The 25,297-nt window shown below is 42.9% G+C and overlaps 1 protein-coding gene across 5 annotated transcripts in view; it reads left to right on the forward strand.

Moving 5' to 3' along the window:
* The window catches only part of GALNT11 (polypeptide N-acetylgalactosaminyltransferase 11), a 96,349-nt gene that overhangs the window by 54,888 nt on the left and 16,164 nt on the right, over window positions 1–25,297 (forward strand). For 4 of the 5 annotated variants that reach the window (XM_075062187.1, XM_032767814.2, XM_032767817.2 and 1 more), the window contains exons 6-10: window positions 319–568; window positions 3,805–3,922; window positions 6,577–6,729; window positions 10,082–10,300; window positions 14,185–14,289. In XM_075062187.1, the coding sequence (XP_074918288.1) occupies window positions 319–568; window positions 3,805–3,922; window positions 6,577–6,729; window positions 10,082–10,300; window positions 14,185–14,289 (845 nt within the window). The remainder of the gene's footprint in view (window positions 1–318; window positions 569–3,804; window positions 3,923–6,576; window positions 6,730–10,081; window positions 10,301–14,184; window positions 14,290–25,297) is intronic. The other variant, XM_032767818.2, reaches the window with a different exon arrangement.

The following is a 25,297-nucleotide window of genomic DNA, read 5'->3' on the forward strand; positions in this document are numbered from 1 at the left end:
TTCTGTACTCTGCTCCTTCAGGCTAGACGGTAAGATTTCTCTGCGGGAAACCCTTTAGCAGCAGTGGACTCAGATGATTGCTACCATCAAGGTTTTATTTGGAGATTGTATTCTCCCCTCCCCATCTGCAGTTGATATATTTGGTACCAATACCTGTAAAAGTGCTGCTGTCTTTGCAATGCAATATATTCCAGTGGATTGGGATTATATCTTCCTCCATTGTGTATGCTTTCAGTCCTCTGACAGAAATAATTTGTGTCTATATGTTTAGTGTTATCACAGACCTGCATATTTTGTATTTTTTTTTGTTCTTCTCAGGAAAAGTGCTGGTGTTCCTGGACAGCCACTGTGAAGTGAATGAGATGTGGCTACAACCTCTGTTGACTCCAATCAGAGAAGACCGCAAGACAGTGGTATGCCCTGTGATTGACATAATCAGCGCTGACACGCTTATCTACAGCTCTTCCCCAGTTGTGCGTGGAGGGTTCAACTGGGGTCTGCACTTTAAATGGGATCTTGTTCCTTTGTCAGAATTAGAAGGACCTGAAGGAGCCACTGCGCCAATCAAGTAAGATTTCTGCTGCCTGTTGGGAAGCAAGCTGAGAATTATAAGTAACATATGGTAAATAGAGACCAGCTCATAAATGAGACTTATATCTTTAAAAGCAGAGACTTACATTGGCAAGGGTCGGTCTGTCTCTTCGTTTTTACTGAGTTAGTTTAAGAGAAAATTAAACTTTAACAACAGGAAAAGGCTAGCCTAGCCTAATTTGCATGCTTTTAAAGGGCAAGAAAAACACCTTTTTAGAGATTTATATAGCCCCACATTTGCCATGGTGCTCTACAGACAGATAAGACGTGATCTGTGTGAAGAGTTTATAGGCTATTCTGTATTAAATATATGCTATCCAGTACCATAATATTAGAACTATATATTGGGGTATGTTTGCCTTAATGATGGTTATTTTGATTATCAACTGTGCCATAGTGATATGCTGTGTATCCATCTGGCATGTGCTCTGGAACTTCCGGGGCCAAATGTTAACGAAATGCTAGCTTTGGAAAATTCTTTCATTTTTTTGTAACAAGAAAGCAAGTGTCGTGGTCAATGATAGAACTGTGGTACCAGTTTTATTCAAGAGCTTTCATGTCAAGATTCTGTTCTTTCTATTCAGATGGCTTTTACATTTTTTTTCTTTTAGATTAGCATTTATCTTGGCATAAAGCTTTCTACTTCATCATGCATGGATGCAAAAGCTGCCTCAAACCATTAGCCACGCTATCGAGCTTTGTGGTGAATGTGTTGAAATCATCTATCCTTTCTATGATCAACCCTTTAAGTCCAGCCTGAAGTGCTTCTCAGGGTCATACTTCAAGGCAAAAGCCTGAGTAAAGATGAGCACTAGGACTTGGCAGCACTTTCTTGGCTGTTTGTACCAAATAATAGGTGTCTGGTGGCCTATCAGAAATAAACAGTATCAGTCCAATTCCTACTGGATGTGTCCATGTTATGAAATTGCCATCACCTTTGGAAACTTTGTCTTAGCAGAGAGGGCAGATATTCACTAGGCACTGCAGTAGAAATGGCTTGTACAGCGGAATCCCTCCAAGAGCAAGGCTGAAGTTGGCAGAGCAATGTGGAGAAGCTGATACGTTGCATATGTTCTCTAGTTTAGAGGTCTTCAGTCTCTTGGGCTGTTAATCCAGCACCGTTCATTGGCACTAGGTTGACTTCATAAAAAGGAAGCTTTAATTTCATCAAAACAATTAAACTAATTTCTGGCAGAATGTTAGTGCTTTATTACATTTTATTGCTGGGATGGGCTCTGAAACCTGGCTGTGTGTTCTTATCCTCCTCTGCCCTTGGAATGTGAATTTAACAGTGCTTCAAGCTGACATAAGCGGCTCCAACACTGGATTTTCTGCTGTGATTTGAAGACTCTGTGCATCAGGTTTTCCACATCAAGTTTTCCCATCACAAGGCTTGATCTGAGGAAGCCAAGAAACTTCTCCTGTTATTTCTTAATAAACTGGCTCAGCAATAATCTATTTGGGAAAAGATCACTGTAGGTATTTCTGAAGTTAGAAGAAGACAACACATGGGAGAAAACTGGAGAAGATCCATCAAAGAGAATTTTAAATTAAGAACCTTGATTAGAGATAATCCACCATGTGCCTGAAGATGTAGTCCTCTGTGTAGGCCGAGTTGCCACTGTCTTCCAAGGATTCTGGGATTGAGCCCAGAGACAAGGTTGATACTTAAATGGAGTCCCATTGTCCACGATGACAAAATTTCCTGAGTTTGAGCATGACTTTCCTATTTAGAGAAGCTCTCGCATTGCTTAAACAATATTCTACAAGTTGTTTTTTAAAATCTCTGAATATCACTTTCCACCTAATAGAAAGTTTTTTGTTTTGTCATCTATTTAGAAACCTTCATAGTCCAAATGTTATGGATTCTTCTCTACCCAGATGTTAGAGGGACGAATCCTATAGCAGAAGACCATGTCAGAACAAACAAGGGAATCCAGACTTAGGGCTGCTTACCCTGGACACTTTTATTGCATTTTTACTGACTAGGATTGTGGAATGCCTGTGTCTAGCCACTGCCATATGGCATGTTTGCATGAACTGCTGTTCCCTTCCCACCCCCCACACCTTACATTTTGCCAGGACAACAGCAGACAGGGACTTCCTGCTTATAAAAAGAGGTATTGGTCATACAGGAGCAGTTTAGGATGTAGGTTGTAGAATAGTAACTAATATATAGATGTTTACAAAATATATTGCTATAGTAAAAATGCTACATAAGAGGCATTGCATAGAAGGGACAAAGAACTGAAAAACCTCTGGAGAGAACAAATACTCAACTGTAGAAGAGTTATAACAATTGGGGGATAACCTGATGATTTTATTAATGATGAAACATCAGTACTCCTGATTTTAAATTGTGAGACAAGATAAATAATTTAATTACACCCCATTAGGTTTATTGGGTTGTGTACTTTAAGCTTGATCCTTGTTTCATATAGAAAGGGAATTATTACTACTTTCAGGTGTTACCAGTAACTACAGTGTACACTGGAATGTATTATTTTTTCCCCCAAACAGGTCAGGACCAGCCTATATTAGCCCTTTGTTCATGAGGGGGAAATATACCATCATTTTGATTTGTACACACATCACTGTACATTTGTATGTATAATAAACAAGTACATCCATACATTTCAGATCAAGAGCAACATAGTCAAGTAACCAGAAAATGTAGGTACTGCGTCAGAGCTAAAGAGACAAAAATATCATCTGACTGGATACTAGGCAGGGTTGCAGTGCACTTACGCTGGTGATCTCATTGCAAAAGAGTAATTTGGCTTCTATGCAGCCAGCTATTTCTGTTCGAAGGAAGACTGAGGACGGGCGTGTGGATGGCAGTGTGCACTAGCATACTGTGCTTTAACTCCCCCGTGTGGGTGCTGTGGGCACAAACTAAAAGATACCTCGCTCGCATTAACTTAGTGCTATTTAAAGGTGCACATCAAATAAATGTATGTTGTACAGTTCTATGTGATGGAACAGTGAGCGATCACAGATCATATTTATACACTTTGCTTTAAAAATAAATAAATTATAGGGTCTTTTGAGACCTGATCTGATTATTTCAATGCTGCAGTCGTAGTCAATGGGGTCCAAGCATCTGGATCCAGTAATAGGACTGGGGACTTGATGATTAAGCTAGAGTAACTTTTTTTATTAAAATGAGTGTGTAGACAATGGGAATTCATTTTTAACTTTTTCCTCTTCTAGGTCACCTACTATGGCAGGGGGCTTGTTTGCTATGGATAGAGAATACTTCAATGAACTTGGACAGTATGATAGTGGTATGGACATCTGGGGAGGAGAAAATCTAGAAATATCATTTCGGGTAATTGTTTTGTATTACAGTAGGTGCTTTACTTGTTCCCTTACCGAAGCAGAGATTCAGTAGCACTGGAATTGCTATTTGCATAGTGAAGCTATATGGGGCCTTCATTTTCCTTTCAAAGGATGCTTTCAACTTACAAAATAACACTCTGAAGTTTCTGACCCACTACTGTTACAACTAATTTGATTATAACTGGAAGTTTAAAGTGGGGGAAAATGTTCTCACTTTTGACTTTTATTCTATAGTGTTTGACAGCACTTATCTTTAGTCACTTTTACAGTTTCTCCTTTTGTTTGTCTGAGTCTTTCACACAGCATATGGAGAGAGAGAGAGAGACTTAAAGAGAATATGGTTTATAAAAAGACAAATTTGGCAGGAGGAGACATGGGCAGATACACTGCGTGAAACTACATTTACTTCAGTTTGTGAAATTGTCTCAACTTCAAGCTGCCAGATGCCCTTTTAATATAAACAGGTTTATTTACATAACATTTCTATAGGCTTATAGGGGCTGTACAGACATGCTAGAATCCTCAGAAGAGCTTGAAACACAGTTTAGACAGGTATTGTACAAATTAGGGATCATGCAGAAGATTAGTCTCAGAGCTGTTGAAGAAAGATGGGCAGAAAGCCACTGTTGGCAAGTTCCACTGTAGTTGGTTCATTAGGCTTGTTTTACATTTATCTTTTCTTTGTTCACAGGGTAGAGATTTAAAAATAAACTGTTTTAAACTTTTTTCAAACAAGTATTAGTAGGCACCTTTGGGTTTATAAGGAATGTTGATTCAGTCATTAGCTATGGACAGATATGAGGCAGGGGCTCATTAAGGAAACGAACAAATGTTTCTTAGCCACTGCTGCACAAAATAAAAATACTTCAAACAAATCTGTTTGCAAATTGAGTCATGATAGGGACAAAGAACGTAGGTCACATTTACAGGATGTCGAGCTGAACACTGGAAATCGGTGACTTTGAAAACAAATTTGGGGTTATGGTGGAAAACCAGCTGAATTGGGGCTCGTATGCTGTGATGCTGTGGCTACAGGCCTAACTCAATCCTTGGATGTATAAGGAGGAGCATATTGAGTAGAAGGAGGGAGATGGTTACCTCTGTACAGCATTGATGAAATTGTTACTGAAATACTGTGTCCAAGTACAACATGCCTACTTGAAAAATTGGAAAGGATTCAGAGTAGAGTTGTTAGAAGAATTCAGGGCCTGGAAAATCTGCTTTCCAATGAGAGACTTAGGAAGCTCAATCTGTTTATCTTATCCAAGAGGAGGTGAAGAGGTGACTTGATGAGTCTGTAAGTACCTACTTGGGAGAAGATTTCTGAGAGTCAAGGGCTCTTTAGTCTAGCAGACAAACACATAACAAAATCCAGTGACTGGAAGCTGAAGTTAGGAAAAAAACTCAGAATGGAAGCAAGGTGCAAACTAAAGACTGGATATCTTTCTAAAACAGATGTTCTAGCTCAACCAGAAGTTATGGGCTTAATGCAGGAATTATTGGTTGACGTTCTCTGGCGTGTGTTATGTAGGTCAGACTAGATCATCAATCTGGTCTTTTCTGGCCTTAAAATGCCTGAATTTTACGTACCAGAGAGAAAGTAAAGTAGGACAAACATTTTAATTCCTGCACCCAAAAGGGATTACATGTCACACACATGTATATCTGCATACAACATGTATGGAAAACCTGTTGCAAACAACCGCTTACAGGACTTAACAGTGTTTGCTTAGCAGAGGTTGTTATATTAAGGTGGAGAAAAAATGTACATATTAAGTTTGTGGGGATACTCTGAAATGGACAGGAGATAGATCATTGTCCTGATTAGTCAATTACACAGGTTACTGTGTGCGCACATGTACTGTAGCAGGAACAGTAGGGATGCTGAAGTTAAGGTTAAATAATTAGCCTTATACTAGTAATAATAAATAAATAGTCTATTCTAATGCCTGGTCTACACTTCAAAATTATACCAGTATGACTGTCAGAGATGTTTTTTTCTTTTTAAATTTAAAAAAAAAATTTTTTTTTAAACCAATATATAGTTATACTTGTACAAGTCCTAGTGTGGACACAGTGATACTGGTATAAAGGTGCCCTACCTGTAGGGAATAGCTATACTGTTATAAAGCACTTTTATACCAATATCACTTTGTCCACGCCATCAAGGTTGGACCTGTACACTTAAGCTTTGTCTGCAGTTCTGGGTTAACCTGTATTGTCACCTATAACTTTCTAAACTTTTGCTTTTGTCCTGAAATGTTCTATGTTTGGTCTTTTGTCTGAAAACTAAATATTGAAAGCTTGAAAACCATTGTGGCTCTTTCTAATGGAAAGGACAGTTGGAGAAAATGTGCTGTTTTTAAAAACTGCTGGCAACATTTTATTTTGAACAACCCTAAAAAGTGGCAGAGAGGTTATATAGGCAAATTGATATGAAAATTATCTTTTTCAAAGAGTAAAGCCTTGCCTTTTTCCACGCATAGGAAATTGGTTCTGATTTGACGGCGAGATAAGCCTTTAAAAACTGAATACTGAGCATACACAATTCTACCATAACTATTCCCTTAAAAAAAAAAAAAAAAAAGTATTGAACTTTTTTTGTACTCTATAGTGAGGTGTTTTCTGCTTTCTTGTGGACAGATCTGGATGTGTGGGGGTAGACTTCTGATCATCCCTTGCTCCAGGGTGGGACACATATTCCGTAAAAGGCGCCCCTATGGCTCACCGGGGGGGAAGGATACCATGGCACATAACTCTCTGCGCCTGGCACACGTATGGATGGATGAATATAAGGTAAGACAAGAATTACAGAGTTTGAAATGGGAGTGTTAATTGAATTGTTCCAGTTTATGATAACGCGTGCCTTCCATTGTCTAATGAGGAGATACCATATGTGCATGATTCTAACTCGTGTGATTCGGCTTCTTAGTGTGAGATACTCAGAAATTCTGAAGTTCTATCATCTTTTTGGCCTCTGAGGCCAGCATTAGGGACTGGAGGCATCAACCAATTCCACTTCCTGTCCAAAAGGGACTTTACCTACTGATTATATGAGTAGTCTACCTCAGTTCTGTGTCTTTTTTTCTTGTATCAGCTGTGGAGTTCTCCAGATTTTTCTATTCTTGTTCTCTGAAACTTGCCAGGGTCTTTTGTTACAGCAAATTTAGGGATGGAAGGCAGGTCTGAAGATATTTCCATATTTATACATATAATAAAAGTGCCAAGATAATGATATTGACTGAAGCTGTAGTGGGATGAACGGTATAGAAGAGAGCTGTAGAAAGATTAATGTAGATCAGGAGTCAGCAACTTTTCAGAAGTGGTGTGCCAAGTCTTCATTTATTCACTCTAATTTAAGATTTCGCGTGCCAGTCATACATTTTAATGTTTTTAGAAGGTCTATTTCTATGTCTATAATATATAACTAAACTATTGTTGTATGTAAAGTAAATAAGGTTTTTAAAATGTTTAAGAAGCTTAATTTAAAATTGCAGAGCTCCCCTGACCAGTGGCAGGACCCAGGCAGTGTGAGTGCCACTGAAAATCAGCTCGTGTGCCGGCTTTGACACACGTGCCATAGGTTGTCTACCCCTGGTTTAGATTGTCTGTCTGTTTTCCTCTGTTTTGTTCAGCAGAGAGTTCAACAGCAACATTTAGTAAATAATTAAAAATACTATATGATAGAGGGGAAAAAGGGAAATAGTAAAAATTGCATTTTAATTTTTACATTGATGAGGAGTTGTAAATTATGTATTTATGCAATTATGAGAAACCAATATGCGATACAAATAAAGCAAAATATCATAGTTACGCTTTCAAGGATACGATGATGACTACACTGAATATCCCACTTCATTAATACTTTTATTGAAAAAAGGAACAGATACAATAATACACAGAGTTATATATTTGATACACAAAAGTCTAACCTAATTCATTCCTGTGACAGTGTACAATTGCCTTGGATTCCATTTCACTATATACATGATAAGCTTTATGCTAGATTGCATTAGTCTTGCTCTTATAGCCTCTTTGTACCTGCTACAGAAGTTTCAGTGATATTAACTTTGCAGGCATCTTCATAATTAACAAGTATCTCAGTAATGATGGATATATAGTCTTAATTATTGTCGGTCAGAAGACCAGAAGATTAAAAATAGCTCTAGACTGTCATTCTCTCCAGCAAGTTCCAAACATCATTTAAAGTGCAGATGTACTCAGCGAAGTGCCAGGGTTCCATGCTTATCGTATCCTAAAGAATGCATATGAAATTAGCCTAGTCTACAGACAGTGTCTTTTCTGTTTTACCTGAAAACTCAGTCTAGGATGTGAGAATCAACATGGGAATTTTCCTGTTCATACATCACCAGAAATAACGATTCTGCAGGCCATATTATGCCTAATATTGTGTAATCTCATTAACTCCCATTGCACCTCTGTTGAGGTTGCACAAGTATAATTGAGGGCATAATTTAACCTCTGAATCTTTATTACTAGGGATGAGGCGGGATAAGGACAGAACCCATCTTAACTCCAAGAGCCCAGATTAAAGGCCTAGCCCTGAAAATGCATGTGGATGTGAATATCTCCAATCAGATGAGTAGTCCTATTGAAGTCAGTGAGACTCACCACATGAATAATGTCATTCATGTGCAAGAACAAGCCCTAAATTTGCATGTGTGGCAGTTAAACAATAAATCATTTTTTGACTTGTACACCAAACACATTTGTTATGGAGATCATAGAGGCACAATAAACATTAACTCTAAAATGACATTATGGAATTTTGAAGGACTTGAAGGAGAGAGAGGTGATCAGGAACAGTTAACATGGATTCACCAAGGACAAGTCATGCTTGACCAACCTGATTGCCTTCTATGATGAGATAACTGGCTCTGTGGCTATGGGGGAAGCGGTGGACGTGATATACCTTGACTTTAGTAAAGCTTTTGATATGGTCTCCCACTGTATTCTTGCCAGCAAGTTAAAGTAGTATGGATTGGATGAATGGACTATAAGGTGGACAGAAAACTGGCTAGGTCGTTGGGCTCAGTGGGTAGTGCTCAACGGCTTGATGTCTAGTTGGCAGCTGGTATCAAGTGAAGTGCCTCAGAGGTCTGTCCTGGGACCGGTTTTGTTCAACATCTTCATTAATGATCTGGATGATGGAATGGATTGCACCCTCAGCAAGTTTGTGGATGACACTAAGTTGGTGGGGGAGGTAGATATGCTGGAGGGTAGTGATAGGGTCCAGAGTGACCTAGACAAATTGGAGGATTGGACCCAAAGAAATCCAATGAGATTCAGCAAGGATGAATGCAGAGTCCTGCACTTAAGACAGTGGATGAGAAGCTGGATATGAGTCAGTGTGCCTTTGTTGCCAAGAAGACTAGCGGCGTATTGGGCCGTGTTAGTAGGAGCATTGCCAGCAGATCAAGGAAAGTGATTATTCCCCTTTATTCAGCATTCGTGAGACCACATCTGGAGTATTGTGTCCAGTTTTGCCCTCCCCCTCACTACAGAAAGGATGTGGACAAATTGGAGAGAGTCCAGCAGAGGGCAACAAAAATGATCAGGGGGCGGGAGCACATGACTTATGAGGAGAGGCTGAGGGAACTGGGGTTATTTAGTCTACAGAAGAGAAGAGTGAGGGTGGATTTGATAGCAGCCTTCAACTACCTGAAGGGGGGTTCCAAAGAGGATGGAGCTCAGCTGTTCTCAGTGGTGACAGAACAAGAAACAATGGTCTCAAGTTGCAGTGGGGAAGGTCTAGGTTGGAAATTAGGAAAACCTATTTCGCTAGAAGGGTGGTGAAGCACTGGAATGGGTTACGTAGGGAGATGGTGGAATCTCCATCCTTAGAAGTTTTTAAGGCTGGCTTGACAAAGCCGTGGCTGGGATGATTTAGTTGGTGTTGGTCCTGCTTTGAGCAGGGGATTGGACTAGATGACCTCTTGAGGTCTCTTCCAACCCTGGTGTTCTATGATTCTAATTCCAATTTTCAGAGAACTAATACTTTACATCAGTGGTTAAATGGAACAGGTATGTAGTTTAATGCATTGGATTAATCACTGTTTAAAATTTGTACTAGAAGTAATGTAAATAGTTCTGATTGGATATTTTCTCCTATTTCTTTTCTATGTAGGAACAGTATTTTGCTCTAAGACCTGAACTAAGGGCCAGGAATTATGGAAACATTACTGACCGTGTGGAGTTGAGGAAAAAAATGAACTGCAAGTCATTTAAATGGTATTTAGATAATATCTACCCAGAGATGCAAATATCTGGGCCCAATGCCAAAGCTCAGCAACCAGTTTTTATTAACAGAGGGCAAAAACGACCTAAAATACTGCGGCGTGGAAGGGTAAGACACTGTTCAACTTCTTTAGAAAATCCTTCCATTTCCCCCTGCTCTTTTTAGGTAGTTTTGAACAGGGCTGCCCAGAGGATTCCGGGGGTCTGGGGTCTTCAGTGGCGAGGGGCCCAGGCTTTGGCGGTAATTCGGTGGCGGGGACGGTCCTTCTGTTCCGGGACCCGCCGCCGAAGTGCCCCGAAGACCCTCGGCGGGGGCCCCCCGCCACCAAATTACCACCGAAGCGGGAGCCACCGCCGAAGTGCAGCAGGGTCTTCAGCGGTAATTTGGTGATGGGAGGCCCCCGCCACGGGTCTTCGGGGCACTTCGGCGACGGGTCCCGGAACGGAAGGACCCCCCGCTGCCGAATTACCGCCGAAGACCCGGCTGCACTTTGGCGGCGGGTCCCGCTTCGGCGGTAATTCGGCGGCAGGCGGTCCTTCCGCCCTGGAGCGGAAGGACCCCCCGCTGGCGAAGACCGGGATCGGAAGAAGCTCCGGGGGCCCGGCCCCGCGAGAGTTTTCCAGGGCCCCTTGAGTGAGTGAAGGAGTCTGCTTCAGGGGCCCCGAAAAACTCTCATGGGGGCCCCTGTGGGGCCCGGGGCCTGGGGAAAATTGCCCCTCTTGCCCCCCACTCTGGGCAGCCCTGGTTTTGAAACTTATTGTGATGATGCACATAGAAGTAAGTACAGTGAGTTGTTTTCACAGTAGGTGATTTGGTGTATACTGTAATAAAAGTTAGTTTTGTCTTGAAAATGACAAATTTTGTATATTTATCCAGAGGTAAATTGGAACAGGCCCCCTTATGTAAGCCAGGTTCTTTTCAGATGGTACCGTACTGAAGCAATGTCTTTCCCTTTGTTGAGGCTTTTCAGCTTTAAAGTCTATGTAGGACACTTTCATGACTGACCGTTGGTTCTGAGAGTGGATTTGGGTTGAGAACCTACCCCGAGACTTTCACACTCTTTGTTTATTGTGGATGTACAATGTAATTAGCTTTCCTCAGTCAATACTTTTGCTCAACAGTTTTTTGCAAAGATGAAAAGTCACATCTGACTGAAAATGCCTCTCTTGCCCTTTACCCATAAGGTGAGGCCAAGTGAGAAATCTTACTCTTAGATGTTCAGTGAAAGTATTTGGTGTATTAGTGGAAACCTAGCAATAAACACCACCAAGAAGGATATGGTGATAGACTTGTAAAATGGTGCATATCCGTAGCTTACTAAGTAGATCTTGGTTTATGGGTTTGTATGCAAGAATCACTGGAGTTGCACCTGCTTTTGCCAGTGCTGAATTTGGCCCAGTACAGTTTTCTAAAAAAGCAGGAATGACTCCAGATTCCATAGAACATCTGTCAATCTTTCTGTGTGCAAGAGAGCTGTAGGAGACTCAAGTAGTTCTTATTTTAGGTATGGACAAGTGGGAACCTTCCATTGATGATCATAAACCAATTTAATAAGTAATCTGGTTAATATGTAAACATGACCCCTCCTCCGCCCCAAACAGGACAACGTAGCATAGTCTGCAATATTTAACAGTAAACTTTAAAAAATGGATGCAGTTGTTACAGTGTAGGGCCCCAATCCTGCAGGCTGTTGGATGCTGAACACAAAATTGGACATACTGGGTCAGACCAAAGGTCCGTCTAGCCCAGTATCCTGTCTTCTGACAGTGGCAGGTGCCACGAGCTTCAGAGGGAATGAACAGACCAGGCGATCATCAAGTGAACATCTGTGTTTATGCAGAATCCCTTTGAAATCATTAGGATTTCACTGTAGAAGGCGCTACAGCTGAGTCCAGCAGTGAAGCAGTTATAGAATATTTTCATATTCAGTTCAGTACCTGGTTGGGCTGCTGTACGTTTTAAAATGAAATGTCTGGCTTGTTCTAAATACAGCAGATGCACCAACCTGCCTTAGGCACTTTTCTTGTCGCTCTTTTTAACTTTGGTGGATAATAATGGCTTTTTGTTTATTCCCAGATGAAGGTTTAATTGAAGGAATACTGTTGGTTTTGAATGAGGTTATTCAAGGCTTTTGAACATCTCAAAATGAAGTGAGGGACCTTCTCTGTAGCCAAGGATCTCCTTCCCTTCAATTTAGAGGGCAGCCTTCTATGTCCTTTGACTAAACAGGGCAGTGTACTGCCAAATCTAAGTAAAGTCCTGCAGCTTGAGTCTTCGGGGTTTGATAAGTGTGCTCAATATTGTGTGGGTGGCTAGTCATCTTTGGCTCTAATTCATCTAATTCATTATATAAACTGATTCAAGAGGCCCAGGGAACAGAATGGTCAGCCAATATCACCAGTGTGCCAGACTCCTAAGGAGTCAGAATAAATTACTCCAAATCCCACCTTTATAATATAAAAACTAATTTGGAAAGGAGCAGTGCTTGTTAGCCAACTGGGAAGTATCATAAAAACTGTCAAATACTAGTGGTCCATGACTGACACACACACATCATTTTAAAACCATGTAAGTTACATAATTTAAAGAGCTACTGGTGAGTGATTAACATTCAAAATTTGATCTTCCCTAAAGTCCTTGATTGAGAGGGTTCTAAGAGATGTAGTCTATTTGATTTAGATGTGTAGTACAAATCAGCAAAGTGGTAGCTGTTATTTATGCTTCAGGGCATAGCATCTTAAGGCATCTGAAGAAGCAAATATTGCTGGGGGTGATGCTCAGAGAAAAATGGAATTTAGTTTGTTGTGCTGCCCGATTATTTAGTGTCATGCTACAGAGTACCTATTTCTTTCTGGATTTATGTATCTGTTAGCATTGTCTAGAGTGTTCATAGCAATGCCTTTTGGTTTTATAAATCTAAAGAATAATAAAATATTGATTTTTTTTTCCAGGAATAGCCTAGTAATAAGACAAAAGCCGAAGTAACCATGCATTTATCCAAGGCAAAATTGGCTCATTTTTCAGGATGGCTCCACTAATCCAAGGCTGTGAAAGCTCGTCTACATTCAGCTCCAAAAGGGAGATCAGCTTTTTTTCTGTCATTGATCATACTGAAGCCAAATAACCAGAATAAAAGCCTTTGAGCATGCTGAGCTACTTCAGGGACCGCTGACTAAATGACCATCAGCAGAATTCAGGGCTGGGTAGGAGGGCACTCATGTCAAACCAGGAGAGCAGCTGAGCAGCTACTAGGAGCTTCATAATTCATCGCAGTAGTAGGCTTTCTTCAATATGCAGCCACGTATTGAGTGTTTGATCCCAGTCTGGCCAAAAAACCCATATTCCAGGTTATTCTACTTCAGGTTATAGTCAATGCATCGAAACTGGGCTGGGAGCTCATCTGAAAGACATGGGAAGTTTTACACTCTAAATTGAATCCCCACCAGAGGCCTAATTAAATTAAAGTAGTTGAGACCAAGTAGATTTCCAATTCTTGAAGTTTTTGGAAATCAGGTGGCACAAAGTTACTTGCATTAAGTGAAACCAAAAGGGGAAGGCGGTGGAGGCTGTAGGCAAAAGCATTTTGATGTTTGTAATTGCTGTGAATCCTAGAAAGAAAACCCATTAAATATCTGGAGGGAAAGTATGTCTGTGACCTCTGCTGTTCAGAGAAAGGATGGAGTTGGTAGGGAATAACTGAGTTAAACAAACAAAACAGGCAAAATTCTGTCATTTGTGCACGCTACTTCCAGATCACAGGGGGGGAACTTGTTAGATCTTGACAATAAAATTAAAGTATTTACGTGTATTTATACAAAAATATTAATTTAAAAAGCAGAATGTCCTATAGATGAAAAGGGGAGAAGGTGTTTCTTTGTGAGCATATGAGGAGTTTTAGGAAATATGGATTATTAGAAGACTTGCCAAATGTTCTTTCTGCTACTTGCCTTTTAATGACGGTATAAATTAAGCATCATCATTTTCTTTCACAGCTTTATCACCTTCAAACCAACAAATGTCTGGTTGCCCAGGGTCACCCAAGTCAGAAAGGAGGACTAGTTGTGGTTAGGGAGTGTGACTACAATGATCAAAACCAGGTAGGTGATTGATGTTGGCTTGCTGCCATTAATTCAAGTAAGGATTTTCCAGACTTTCCAAATTGCTAGCATGCTGTGCTGTTGAGAAGGAGCCTAATGCAACACCTAATTTTAATGAAAAGGAGCCAGCTGCAAAATGCCTTTATCTTCAGTGTGGAAGTGCTGACCATGTAGATTGCAAATCCCATCATTCCACACTCATCTGTGTGTCTACACTTAAAACTTTATAGTGGAACAGCTGCTGTAGCCCTTCCATGTAGACATCTGAGAGGCGGTAAGCTAGATGGATGGAAGATATCTCCATCCATCTAGTGCTGTCTACACAGGGACTCAGGTTGGCTTAATGTCACTCAAGGGTGTGGATTTTTCACACTCCTGACCAATGTAATTAAAGTGACCTGATTTTCTAGTGTAGACCAGGCCCTAGTCTTATGCGGAGCAGCCTGCTCTGGTCAACATGGAGCATCGGATGCCGAAAGCTGTCATCTTTATGGGTTGGTATTACTGTGAACTGCATATGGCTCATGGGCTCCACTTTGGTTACCCCTCGTAGAAAGGCTGACATTCCTTTGACTCTAAGGGCTGGTCTTCACTATCCACGGTGCTACAATTGATGTAGCAGGGATCGATTTAGCAGGTCTAGTGAAGACTCACTAAATTGATGGCAGAGCACTCTCTGGTTGAACCCGGTAGAAGAGTAAGGGAAGTTAGCTGGAGAGTGCCTCCCATCAATGCAGTGCGTTGAAGACACCGGGATAAGTCAACCTAAACTACGTAGTCTACGTGATTAGTATTGTAACTTAGGTTGACTTACCCCCATAGTGAAAACAAGCCCTAATAGCTGCTACAGACAGTCAGTTGTTAACTAGTTCTGGGGATTCACGATATGTACGTGCTGCTGCTTTGTCCTCTGTCCCCCTTGCATTCTGCCTGTTCAGTTTGTTTTTAATTAAGACAAGTATTGCATTTTCTGGGTTTCTCGTTGTATGACACCATTCGCACATTGTGACTTGAGGGTCTGGTAACTCTAGTTCTGTGAAAATCAGGCTCCTTTAAGGGGTTTCAAGATGGTCACCCCAAAATTAAGGCACCTGCAATCACTAGTCAGTTTGGAAAACTTGGTGCTGTTATTTATATATTAGTTTAGAAAAGTACTGATGCCTTAAGACACTTAAGGAGCCTAGTGGGTTCACTGTGGAGGCAGTGCACGATGCCACCTACTGGAACCAGTGGCTTTAGAGCAGGGGTGGGCAAACTTTTTAGCCTGAGGGCCATATCTGGATGGGGAAATTGCATGCAGGGCCATGACTGTAGGGCTGGGGCAGGGAGTGCGGGGTGTGGGAGGGGGTGCGGAGTGCAGCAGGAGGCTCAGGGCAAGGGGTTGGGGTGTAAGAGGGGTGCAGCAGGGGGCTCAGGGCAGGGAGTTGGGATGCCAGAGGAATGCAGCAGGGGGCTCAGGGCAGGGGGTTAGGGGCTTGGGGAAGGGGGGTTGGGTGCAGGGTGCAGGAGGGGTGCGGCCTCTGGCCCGGCACCTCTTACCTGGAGCGGCTATGGGGTGGCAGCGGGGCTAAGGGAGGCAGGCCTGCTGAAAGCGGCCGGCACCATGTCCCTCCAGCCCCTGGGGGAGGGGAGTGCTGAGGGCTCACAACACTTCCCTCACCTGTGGGTATCTTCCCCTGAAGCTCCCACTGGCTGTGGTTCCCCATTCCCAGCCAATGGGATCTGTGGGGGGCAGTGCCTGCAGGTGAGGGCAGTGAATGGAGCAGTCCGGCCCTCCCTTCCCCCAGGGAATGCAGAGACGTGGTGCTGGCCACTTCTGGGAGCGGCATGGGTTCCGCGGTGCCACGGAGTGGCAATCCCATGGGCCATAGTTTGCCCACCCCTGCTTTAGAGCTTGGATCCCTGCTAGTCCTGTGAGACTTGTGGGGAGATGCTAGAGCTCTGAGGAGTGATCTACTGCAGCTTGTATCGTCAGAGAACAAGAGTGACAGGTAAGTTTTTTCTCAGTAATTCTTGTATTTCATCAAGCAGTTTTAACAAAGCAAGTGTAAGTTCCCTAGGGAGAAGCTATTACCATCAGTAGCAAAAATATGCTTTTGTTTTATTATGGTTTTGAAGTCAAGATTTTCCTCTGCGATTTATTTTATATCTTATAGAAAGCTAGCTGTCTTACTAATTGTCTGTGCAAATGCAGTGCTGAATCAGTTTACACATAACTATACAGTTATCTGAGTTGATAAACTGTGAACCTGCATTTTTAAATTACATAATCTGTGAAGTGAAAGCTTTGAAAAACATGACCTTTATGTGGATGTTGATCAGGAATAATAAATACAGTATCTGTACACTTTGGTTACTGTCTCCCTCCTTCTTCCTCCTATGATCTTAACATCGAGCTGATGGAATTCCCCACGGGGCAGGAGGGGAGACAGTTGCCTCCCTCATATAAGGCCTATTTACACCCCTTCACCTCACATAATCTTATGGTATTCGGAGAGAAAGAGGCAGCGGTTAAGAAATTCAATCACTAGTAATTGTAACTTTCCCATTTTATCCTTCTCAGGAGGTATAAAACTTTCTTCAGCTTTTGAACACTACTATCTGGCTTCCTTTACAATGCACCTAATTTACCTGAAGCAAACTCAGTAGTCAGTTCTAATAGAAAACTGACCAACATCATGCCATCTCTTTCCAAGATGGTTTTGTTCTCTGCTAGCCAAACATATTGTAGAACAATGTAATTTCCTCCCTTTAAGCCTGAAACATTGTTTTGTTCCAATAAATCCTGTAAAAAGAATAAGCACATCTTTAAAGCACTTCTTAAGCCTGTTTTCTATCAGAGATCCTGATGCATTTCAGGTAAATTATACAAGATTGTTCAAGTGTGTGCAAGGAACATTTAATTTTAGTTTTTGTTAATTTCCAGTCTGCCTGAAATTTTCAGGTAACTTTTTCTACCATTAGCACTGTATTCACAGAAGAATCATTAGCTCTTGGACTACATGCCAAATACAAATCTATTTATAGCAATACAAGAGGCATTTTGTTCAGCAGGTTCAAACAATTAAGCAGCAGCTTAGAGTACTAACTGTGAAATGTGGTGGGAAAATAAGGTTTTAAATTACAGTTGGCTCTTATGAGGCTCTTGCTAATGACAGCCATTTGGCTGGACGAATGATACCACTGGTGATACTGGTGGTATGTGAACCTTTGAGCTAGTTTTCAGTATGCTGAAGTTTAACTCAGTATTGCCAACCCTAAAATCAACTTAAAAATTGTGAGTCAGCCATTATAATCATGAGATTGGCTTAAAATAATGAATTCTTAAAAAGTATCATTCTTTGTTTTAGTCCTTAGGGAATATTTATTGTGGCAAAGCACCGACTTTGCCTCGGGGGGTCCTGCGCTTCTAGGTGGTTAGGGTTTACTGTGACCCTCAATGTAGCCTCTCCCCTATCCTAGAGGCAAGGGTTACAGCTTACTGAGCCACCTTCATCGTCGGATAGTCAACGGGTTCAGTGTAGGAACCCTCTTTAGTCCCTGTCTTCCTTCTCAGGGAGCATTTGTGTAGGGGTGTGTGTGGGGGGGGGGTAGCAGGAATCTGGGCCCACCCTCTTCTCTGGGTTCCAGTCCAGAGACCCTAACTGGCAGCAACAACAGGTAGTTTTCCTATACTACCGAAGCTATAGCCTTTCCCTGGGCTATTTCCCAAAGGGCCCCTGCTAGCACCCTCCTTGGTATCTGACCACACTCCTGGCTCTTTTACTGCCCACCGTCTTTCTCTCCGTCTTCCCGCAACACGCCTTCTTATTGCCAGCTCCTACCAGCCAGCCTCTCTGAAGGGCTTCTTTTTAAACTAGTCCCAGCGGGTTCTAAGTGGGCTTCAGGTGATCTGATTAGCCTGTTTCCCTTCATGGCTTCTAATCAGTTCTTAACTGATTCCAGGTGACTTATGAAGTCTGCCTGACTTAATTGCTTCTAGTACCTTCCTGACTGCCCTGGGGTACCCTACCCTGGTCACTCAGGAAACAGAAAACTATTCATCCACTGTGTTTTCCTTTTACCAGGCTACTGCACCCAACTGGTCAGGGTCTGTCACAGTATTTTGTTTTCAAGCTTTTTCTCTGCAACCATGAGGGCTAGTAATTTACTCCCAGCTCCCCTCCCCCCCCCCCGAAAAAAATGAGGCGGGGGGATGAAATGATCACTTTATTCTCTGATTCTAGGAACTGGGGCTTTAAGAAAAATACCAAATATTGTGAGGCTACTGATAATGGTTAACAGTGTTGCCAGCTCTGTTGACTTTAAGTTTTCAGCATCAAAGCATGGTAGAAAATAGTTTGAGCACTGATGTCCAATAGTTTGAGCAATCTGAAACAGGAGAGGGAAGCTCCTCAATTTCACAGGGCTTGACGTGATGCTGATGTAGTGTTGCATCATCCTGTAGTGATGGGATGCAGTTAGGGAAAGAAAATAGTGCACTGGTAAGGAGTACATGCTCTAAGGCAACCTGTAGCCAGTCAAGGAAGTGCGTTTATGCAGAACTGTGCAATGGCATATCCCTGCTGCTCCCCATTCCTATAAATTCCATCACTTTGATTGGATTAGGATGGAGATTCTCATGGATAGGAAGGGGAAAAAAATGAGGCTCTGAGGTTTAGTCTCAGATTTTGAAAAAGCAGCCGTAAATTCAGGCATTTGAGAAGACGGGGGCCTTTCAAAAGGGCGAATTTACATAAAACCTTACTGCTATTCAATGCCTTTTTCCCGGAGGGGAGAAAAAACTGTGGTGGGGGGGGGTCTCCCTTTACCCTCAAGAGGGGAAGTATGGTGAAGGAACAGACCATGCTGTAGGTGAGGCTGATGGAGGAGTCTGAGCTCTTCTTCTCCCATTGGGTGCTGGTGCCATTCTACTTATTGGTGGGAAGGTGGAGAGCTTTTGGGGCTCCCTATGCATGTATCTGCTGTTGTTACTTCAGATTAAAATGCTTTGTGAGTCCTCACTTAGCTAGCCACAGATGATGGGAAGCCTTGGAGTATCAGTGTTTCCTCCAGCCAGACAAGGGAATCTGAGCTCCTCGTACTCTCCTTGTTGTTGTTATGCTGTCGTGCTGCATGTATCGGAAGTGGTGGCTCTCTTCAGAGCTGACTGCATCATATATGAGAAGCCAAGTGAGTACGTTACCAGAGCGGCTCCTGCTTTATCCAGGGACAAATTTGAAATAAAGAGAAATTGATAACTTAAAGGTAAAACACCACCAAACAAAAATCCCCTAATTATGTAAGATCACAGGTCTCTAACAGAGAATAGATTTGCAGTTTCCAACTGTTGAATTAGTTTTTACAAGATAAGATGTATTTAGATAGCTGACACTGACCCATAAATAAACTCCACTGGGGCAATCCGTCAGAAAGAATTACTGTAGTCAGAAGTCTCTGCCTGATTTAAAAAAAAAAATGCTTAACCCTGTGCTATCAAGGTTTATTCTGTATTTCAAAGGAGGAAATGGGGAGAGAGAAAGCAGGTGTTTTGCATAGTGTCTAATGGTTAAAGTGGGGTGTATGGGGGATACTAGAGAGGGGTAGTGCCTTTGTTGGAGGAACATGTCATGCTCCATAGGGAGTAGTTGTTATTCGAGTGCTGTCCCTGTGGGTGCTCTGTTCCAAGTGATGGTGAGTCCTGATGCCATTGATTGGAGATCTTCGGTAGCAGCGCCTGGTCGGGGACGCACACAACAAGCTGCTGTCTCGCAGCATGGTTAAGGTCTCCCTGCGCGTGCGTGTCCCGCACCCCCCTCAGTTCCTTCTCAACCGTCCTCAGCTGAAGATGGGACTCGGGGCAGGGCTCATCTCTTCCCTGGTTACTGTAGAAAATAAGTAGAGAAAAATAGAAATATTTAGCTAGCCATTTCCCAGTTCTCCCTTTCCTTTAGCATAGTTTGTTAGTCCACCCCACTCCCCGCAAAAAAAAAAAAACCACAAAAATATCTCCTCAAATTCGTCTCTTGTTGAGACATCCCCGGCCGCGCATAGTTTCATGATGTCGGGGTCTCCAGGCTTTAAGAAATGTGACTCCTGCAAGGAGTCTGTGGGGCACTCACTCTACATTAAATGCCGTGGTGAGAGACACGTCCATGTGAAGTGTCTCCACTGCACCAACTTAAAAACTAGAGCTTGCCGTGACAGAGATTTGCTCTAAAAATGCTTCTCATGGAGAAAGCTCTGCAGCTGCCTACGGAGAAGGGTAGTAAACCCTCTCCCTCATGCTCCCCTACCAAGTCAGAACCAACCGGGAGCCCTGCTTCACCCTCTCACTCGAAGAGGCAGGAAGCCCTAATGTCTCCTCTCAGAGACACTTAAAAGGGTAAAGGATCTCCCGTAAGGTCTTTACCTGTGGTGCTGTCAGTGCTGAGAACAAGCAACTCTGACCACCCCGGCACTTCAGCAGCAAGTCATGCGAGACGCAAAAGCAGGGACCTGACTTCCTGCTTGGCTCTCCTTGGCACCAGTCCTGCCGGCACTGACAATGGACCTGGTGCCAGCAACATGTTCCACCACAGTGCCGTCGGCACCGAGTCTGCCTGCCACCCCTGGAGCAGATTCGGACCCCCTGCAGGGCTCTCACAAACATCTCATGGCTCCTACAAAAGTGAAACTAAAATCACTCTGGGCTGCCACTCACACTTCTAGCTCTGCAGCACACCAGCCTAGGGCGCAGCAACAATTCCTGCATCAGCAGGATATCTCTGTCGCCCCTGAGCCTGACTCTCCACTCCTCGACACAGAGCACTCACAACAATTTTGAAGTGCAGGTCAGGGGTCTTGATTGTGCTGCCCATTTGCCCATTTCGCTGCCACTTCCAGGCTTTCCACCATGTCGGGCAACGGATCACGCAGGACCGCTGGGTCCTGGAAATAGTTCAGTCAGGTTACTCCATCCCTTTCTTATCTTCCCCGCCCACCCTTTCCCCTTCCCAGTCTCTCTTCAGGGACCCCTCTCACGAGCATCTTCTCCGCCTAGGTGCAGTCGAATATGTACCAACGCAACATCCGGGAGAAGGGTTCTACTCCCACTACTTTCTAATCCAAAACAAAGGCGAGAGGTAGAGACCTATATTAGACCTATGCCGACTGAACAAATTTGTACTTGTACAAAAATGCAAGATGGTCACACTGGGCACAATAATACCCGTGCTGGAACAAGGGGACTGGTTCACAACCCTCAACCTACAAGATGCCTATTTCCATATATCCATTCATCCAGCACACAGAAGCTTCCTGTGATTCACGCTCGGACATGACCGCTTTCAGTACAGGGTACTTCCATTCGGTCTCTCCACAGCACCGCGGGTGTTCTCCAAGACCCGCGCCGTAGTTGTAGTCCACCTCTGCAAACACTGGATTATACTTTTCGCCTGCTTAGACAACTGCCTTACCAAAGCCAGCTCCTACGACAAGATGTTGAAAGCAGCAACTTTACCGTCTCCCTTTTCCACAGTCTAGGCTTGCAAATAAATTTCTAAAAATCCACCCTACTACTTACACAGCAGATAGAGTTCATTGGAGCTCACCTGGACTCGATTCGAACTAGAGTCTCACTTCCACACAACAGATTCCTCACTATTGCGCATCTCATACACACAATCTCTGTTCGCCCCAGAATACAGGCACGGACCTGCCTTCAGCTTCTTGGTCACATGGCAGCCACCAGCTTTGTGGTCAAGTACGCCAGGCTGCACATGAGATGCCTTCAGGGTTGACTCAATTTCAACTGTAAACCCAGCAGACATAGTTTCTGCATAACATTAACTCCACCACCGAACGTATTGGCCTCTCTACATTGGTGGACAAAACTAGAGAACCTGTGCATGGTTGTTCCCTTCCATCCACACACCCCAGTACTCATGCTTACCACGGATACTTCCCTGATAGGTTGGGGAGCATACCTAGGTGACCACAAGGTACAAGACCACTGTTCCTGTCAGAGACGCATCTGCACATCAATCTTCTAGAACTCAGAGCCGTCAGGTACGTTTGCCTTCACTTTCTTCCCTCCATAAAGAACAAGTCTGTCCGAGTTCTGATGGACAATATAGCATGTCTGTTTTACATCAACAAGCAGGGAGGAGCACGATCTCCCTCTCTGTGCACAGAAGCCGTCTGACTATGGATTTGATGCGTACAACATCTCATAGAAATCACTGCTTCCCACCTGCCTAGGTGTCAAAACACTGCCGCCGACACATGGAACCAGTTCAAATGTTGTTTTTGACACAGCTAAATCAGTGCTGGGGCCAAAGGAAATGGTACACCAAGATTGGTTTGATGAGAACAATGAGGACATATTCAAACTCCTAAGTGGCAAGCATAAAGCATTCGTTGAATGGCAGAATTAATTCACTTCCACCTCAAAGAAAGGTAGGTTTAAGTACCTACAGAGCAAGGCAGTCTCTCAAAGCAGTCTACACACCATCTAAATTTGGCACAGCCCCCTTAAAGTCAGCAGATGGCACAACCCTCATCAAAGACAAGGAGGGAATCGTACAGAGATGGGCTGAACACTTCAGCAGTCTACTCAATAGACCATCCACAGTCAATCGGCATGTCCTTGATCATATACCCAAGAAACCCCTCAAAGAGGATCTTGACGTCCCTCCCTCAGTTGAGGAAGTTATGAAAGCCATAAAACAACTGAACTCTGGCAAAGCCTCCGGAAAGGATGTATTCTAGCAGAACTGTATAAAGTAGCAGGCCCCAGGGCCATCAAGGTGCATCATGACATCTTGAGTAGCATTTGGGAGGAAGAGGAAGTGCCACAAGACTTCAAAGATGCTATTATTGTATTACTGTTAAAAAACTAAGGCAGCACAGCTGACTGCAGAAACTAGAGAGGCACTGCTCTCCTCTGTACAGGAGGGAAAATACTAGCTTGCATTCTATGGAACGTACTGCGAACATGTCTGAGGAGAATCTGCCAAAAATGTAGTATGGTTTCAGACCAGTTTGTAGTACTATGGACCTGATCTTTGTTGTAAGGCAGGTCCCAGGAAGAATGTTTAGAGCAGAACATGAACCTGTATGCAGTTTTCATCAATTTGACCAAAGCTTTGATATGGTCAACAGGGAGCATCTATGGGCTATTCTGCATAAACTGGGCTGCCCAAGAAGGGTCATACAAATGATCCGTCTGTTCCATGACCACATGACAGTGCAAGTACTTGCCAGTGGTGACTTTTCTCATGTGTTCAAACCCTCGAATAGAGTGAAGCAAGGCTGCGTACTTGCTCCAGTGCTGTTCAAATTGTTTTTTGCCTGTCTTAAAGGTAAGAAGGTAAATAAAATCCAACTGCGCAGTATTTCTTTTTAACAGGGACTCAGTTAACTTGGTGTTAATTTGAGTGTTTGTAGTGCATAGTTCTGATTGATTGCCACTGAACTTGTACTATTGAACTCGCTTGCATATGAGTAATTTTTCCAGGTGTCCCGTATTCAGCATAGGGAAATATGGTCACCCTAACAAAAGGTGCTAGGAACCATGTGGAACCTTAGCCCTTTTCTTCAATCTCTTCCTGAGCAGGCCCAGGTTTACCAGATGCAAACAGTCCTCAGCAAGGGAGATACTAAGAACTTCCCTGAAGAAAGAAAGCCGTCCTCCAGCATTTAGCAAATCTGACAAGTTCAAGTGGATGGGAGGAATTCTGCCTAACCACAGCCAAGGACGAGATTATCCTTGACAATATGAGCAATTAAATAATCTTTAATTGCAGTCCAACTATTTTCTTTGATTTCATCCTGAACAGTCATCTAATTTCCCTGCATTTATTATGGATACATAGGATACCCTCAGCATGGAGGAGAATGGAGCACACAAGTGATTAGCTATCACGACATATAGCTTGGGCTACTGGTGTGCTGAGTCAGCTCCTTCTACTTGCCTGTCTGCCTGTGTTCAGCTGTTGCCTCTTGTCCAGTGCTAAGATTGTGAGTCCTCTGGGGCAAGGACTGCCTTTTTGCGTTTGTACAGTACCTAGCACAATGGGGTCCTCGTCCATGAGGGGGTTTCTTAGGTGCTGTAGTAATATAAATAGTATCTCTGGAGAGCAGCAATTATAGATATTGTAAACAGCATCTTTTTCTCCAACACTAGTAGGGCCTGGTCTACACTACGCATTTAAATCGATTTTAGCAGCGTTAAACCGATTTAACGCTGCACTCTTCCACACGAGGCCCTTTATATCGATATAAAGGGCTCTTTAAACCGGTTTCTGTATTCCTCCCTTAATGTGTTTAGTGTGGACCTGTGTACTCGATTTTATACAATCTGTTTTACAAAACCGGTTTATGTAAAATCGGAATAATCCCGTAGTGTAGACGTACCCAACTCTCTAACTTGAAGGGACAGTGCAATCACAGAAGTGAGGAGAAGACAAGGTAAAGGTTCCCTGTGTGCTGAAAGTTAGAATGGAGGGATAGACCTAGTGTGGACACCTGGCTTGAGCATGAATCCAAACAGTCGTTAAAGAATCTGAACAGAAAAGTCCCAACCCTCTGCCTTGTCAAGCTCCTACCAGAAACTAGCTGCCATAGAAGATTTGCTTCCTGTGTAGTGGTCCTCAGTGTGACCTTTTAACTAGTAGCCCTGTGAGACTGTATAAGTGAGCTACAAGCACAGCCAGTCTTCACAGACAGACTAATCTAATGATATTAAACATGTAGACTTTAATGTTCAGAGTTACTGGTTATGTGCAAAACCTTAATACAATAAGAGCAATGTTAGGGGCTTTTCAGTTGCATGATTTGAACCCCAGTTGGTTGCCAGTCTGCAGATCATTATTGCTGTCTAATCTGAAAATGAAGAACATACTGTGTTTCTAATTTTTTTCCAGACTATTATAGATTCATAGATTCTAGGACTGGAAGGGACCGTGAGAGGTCATCGAGTTCAGTCCCCTGCCCTCATGGCAGGACCAAATATTGTCTAGACCATCCCTGATAGACGTTTATCTAA

The sequence above is a fragment of the Chelonoidis abingdonii genome, chromosome 2, assembly GCF_003597395.2.
Source record: "Chelonoidis abingdonii isolate Lonesome George chromosome 2, CheloAbing_2.0, whole genome shotgun sequence".
NCBI classification, from domain to species: Eukaryota; Metazoa; Chordata; order Testudines; family Testudinidae; genus Chelonoidis; species Chelonoidis abingdonii.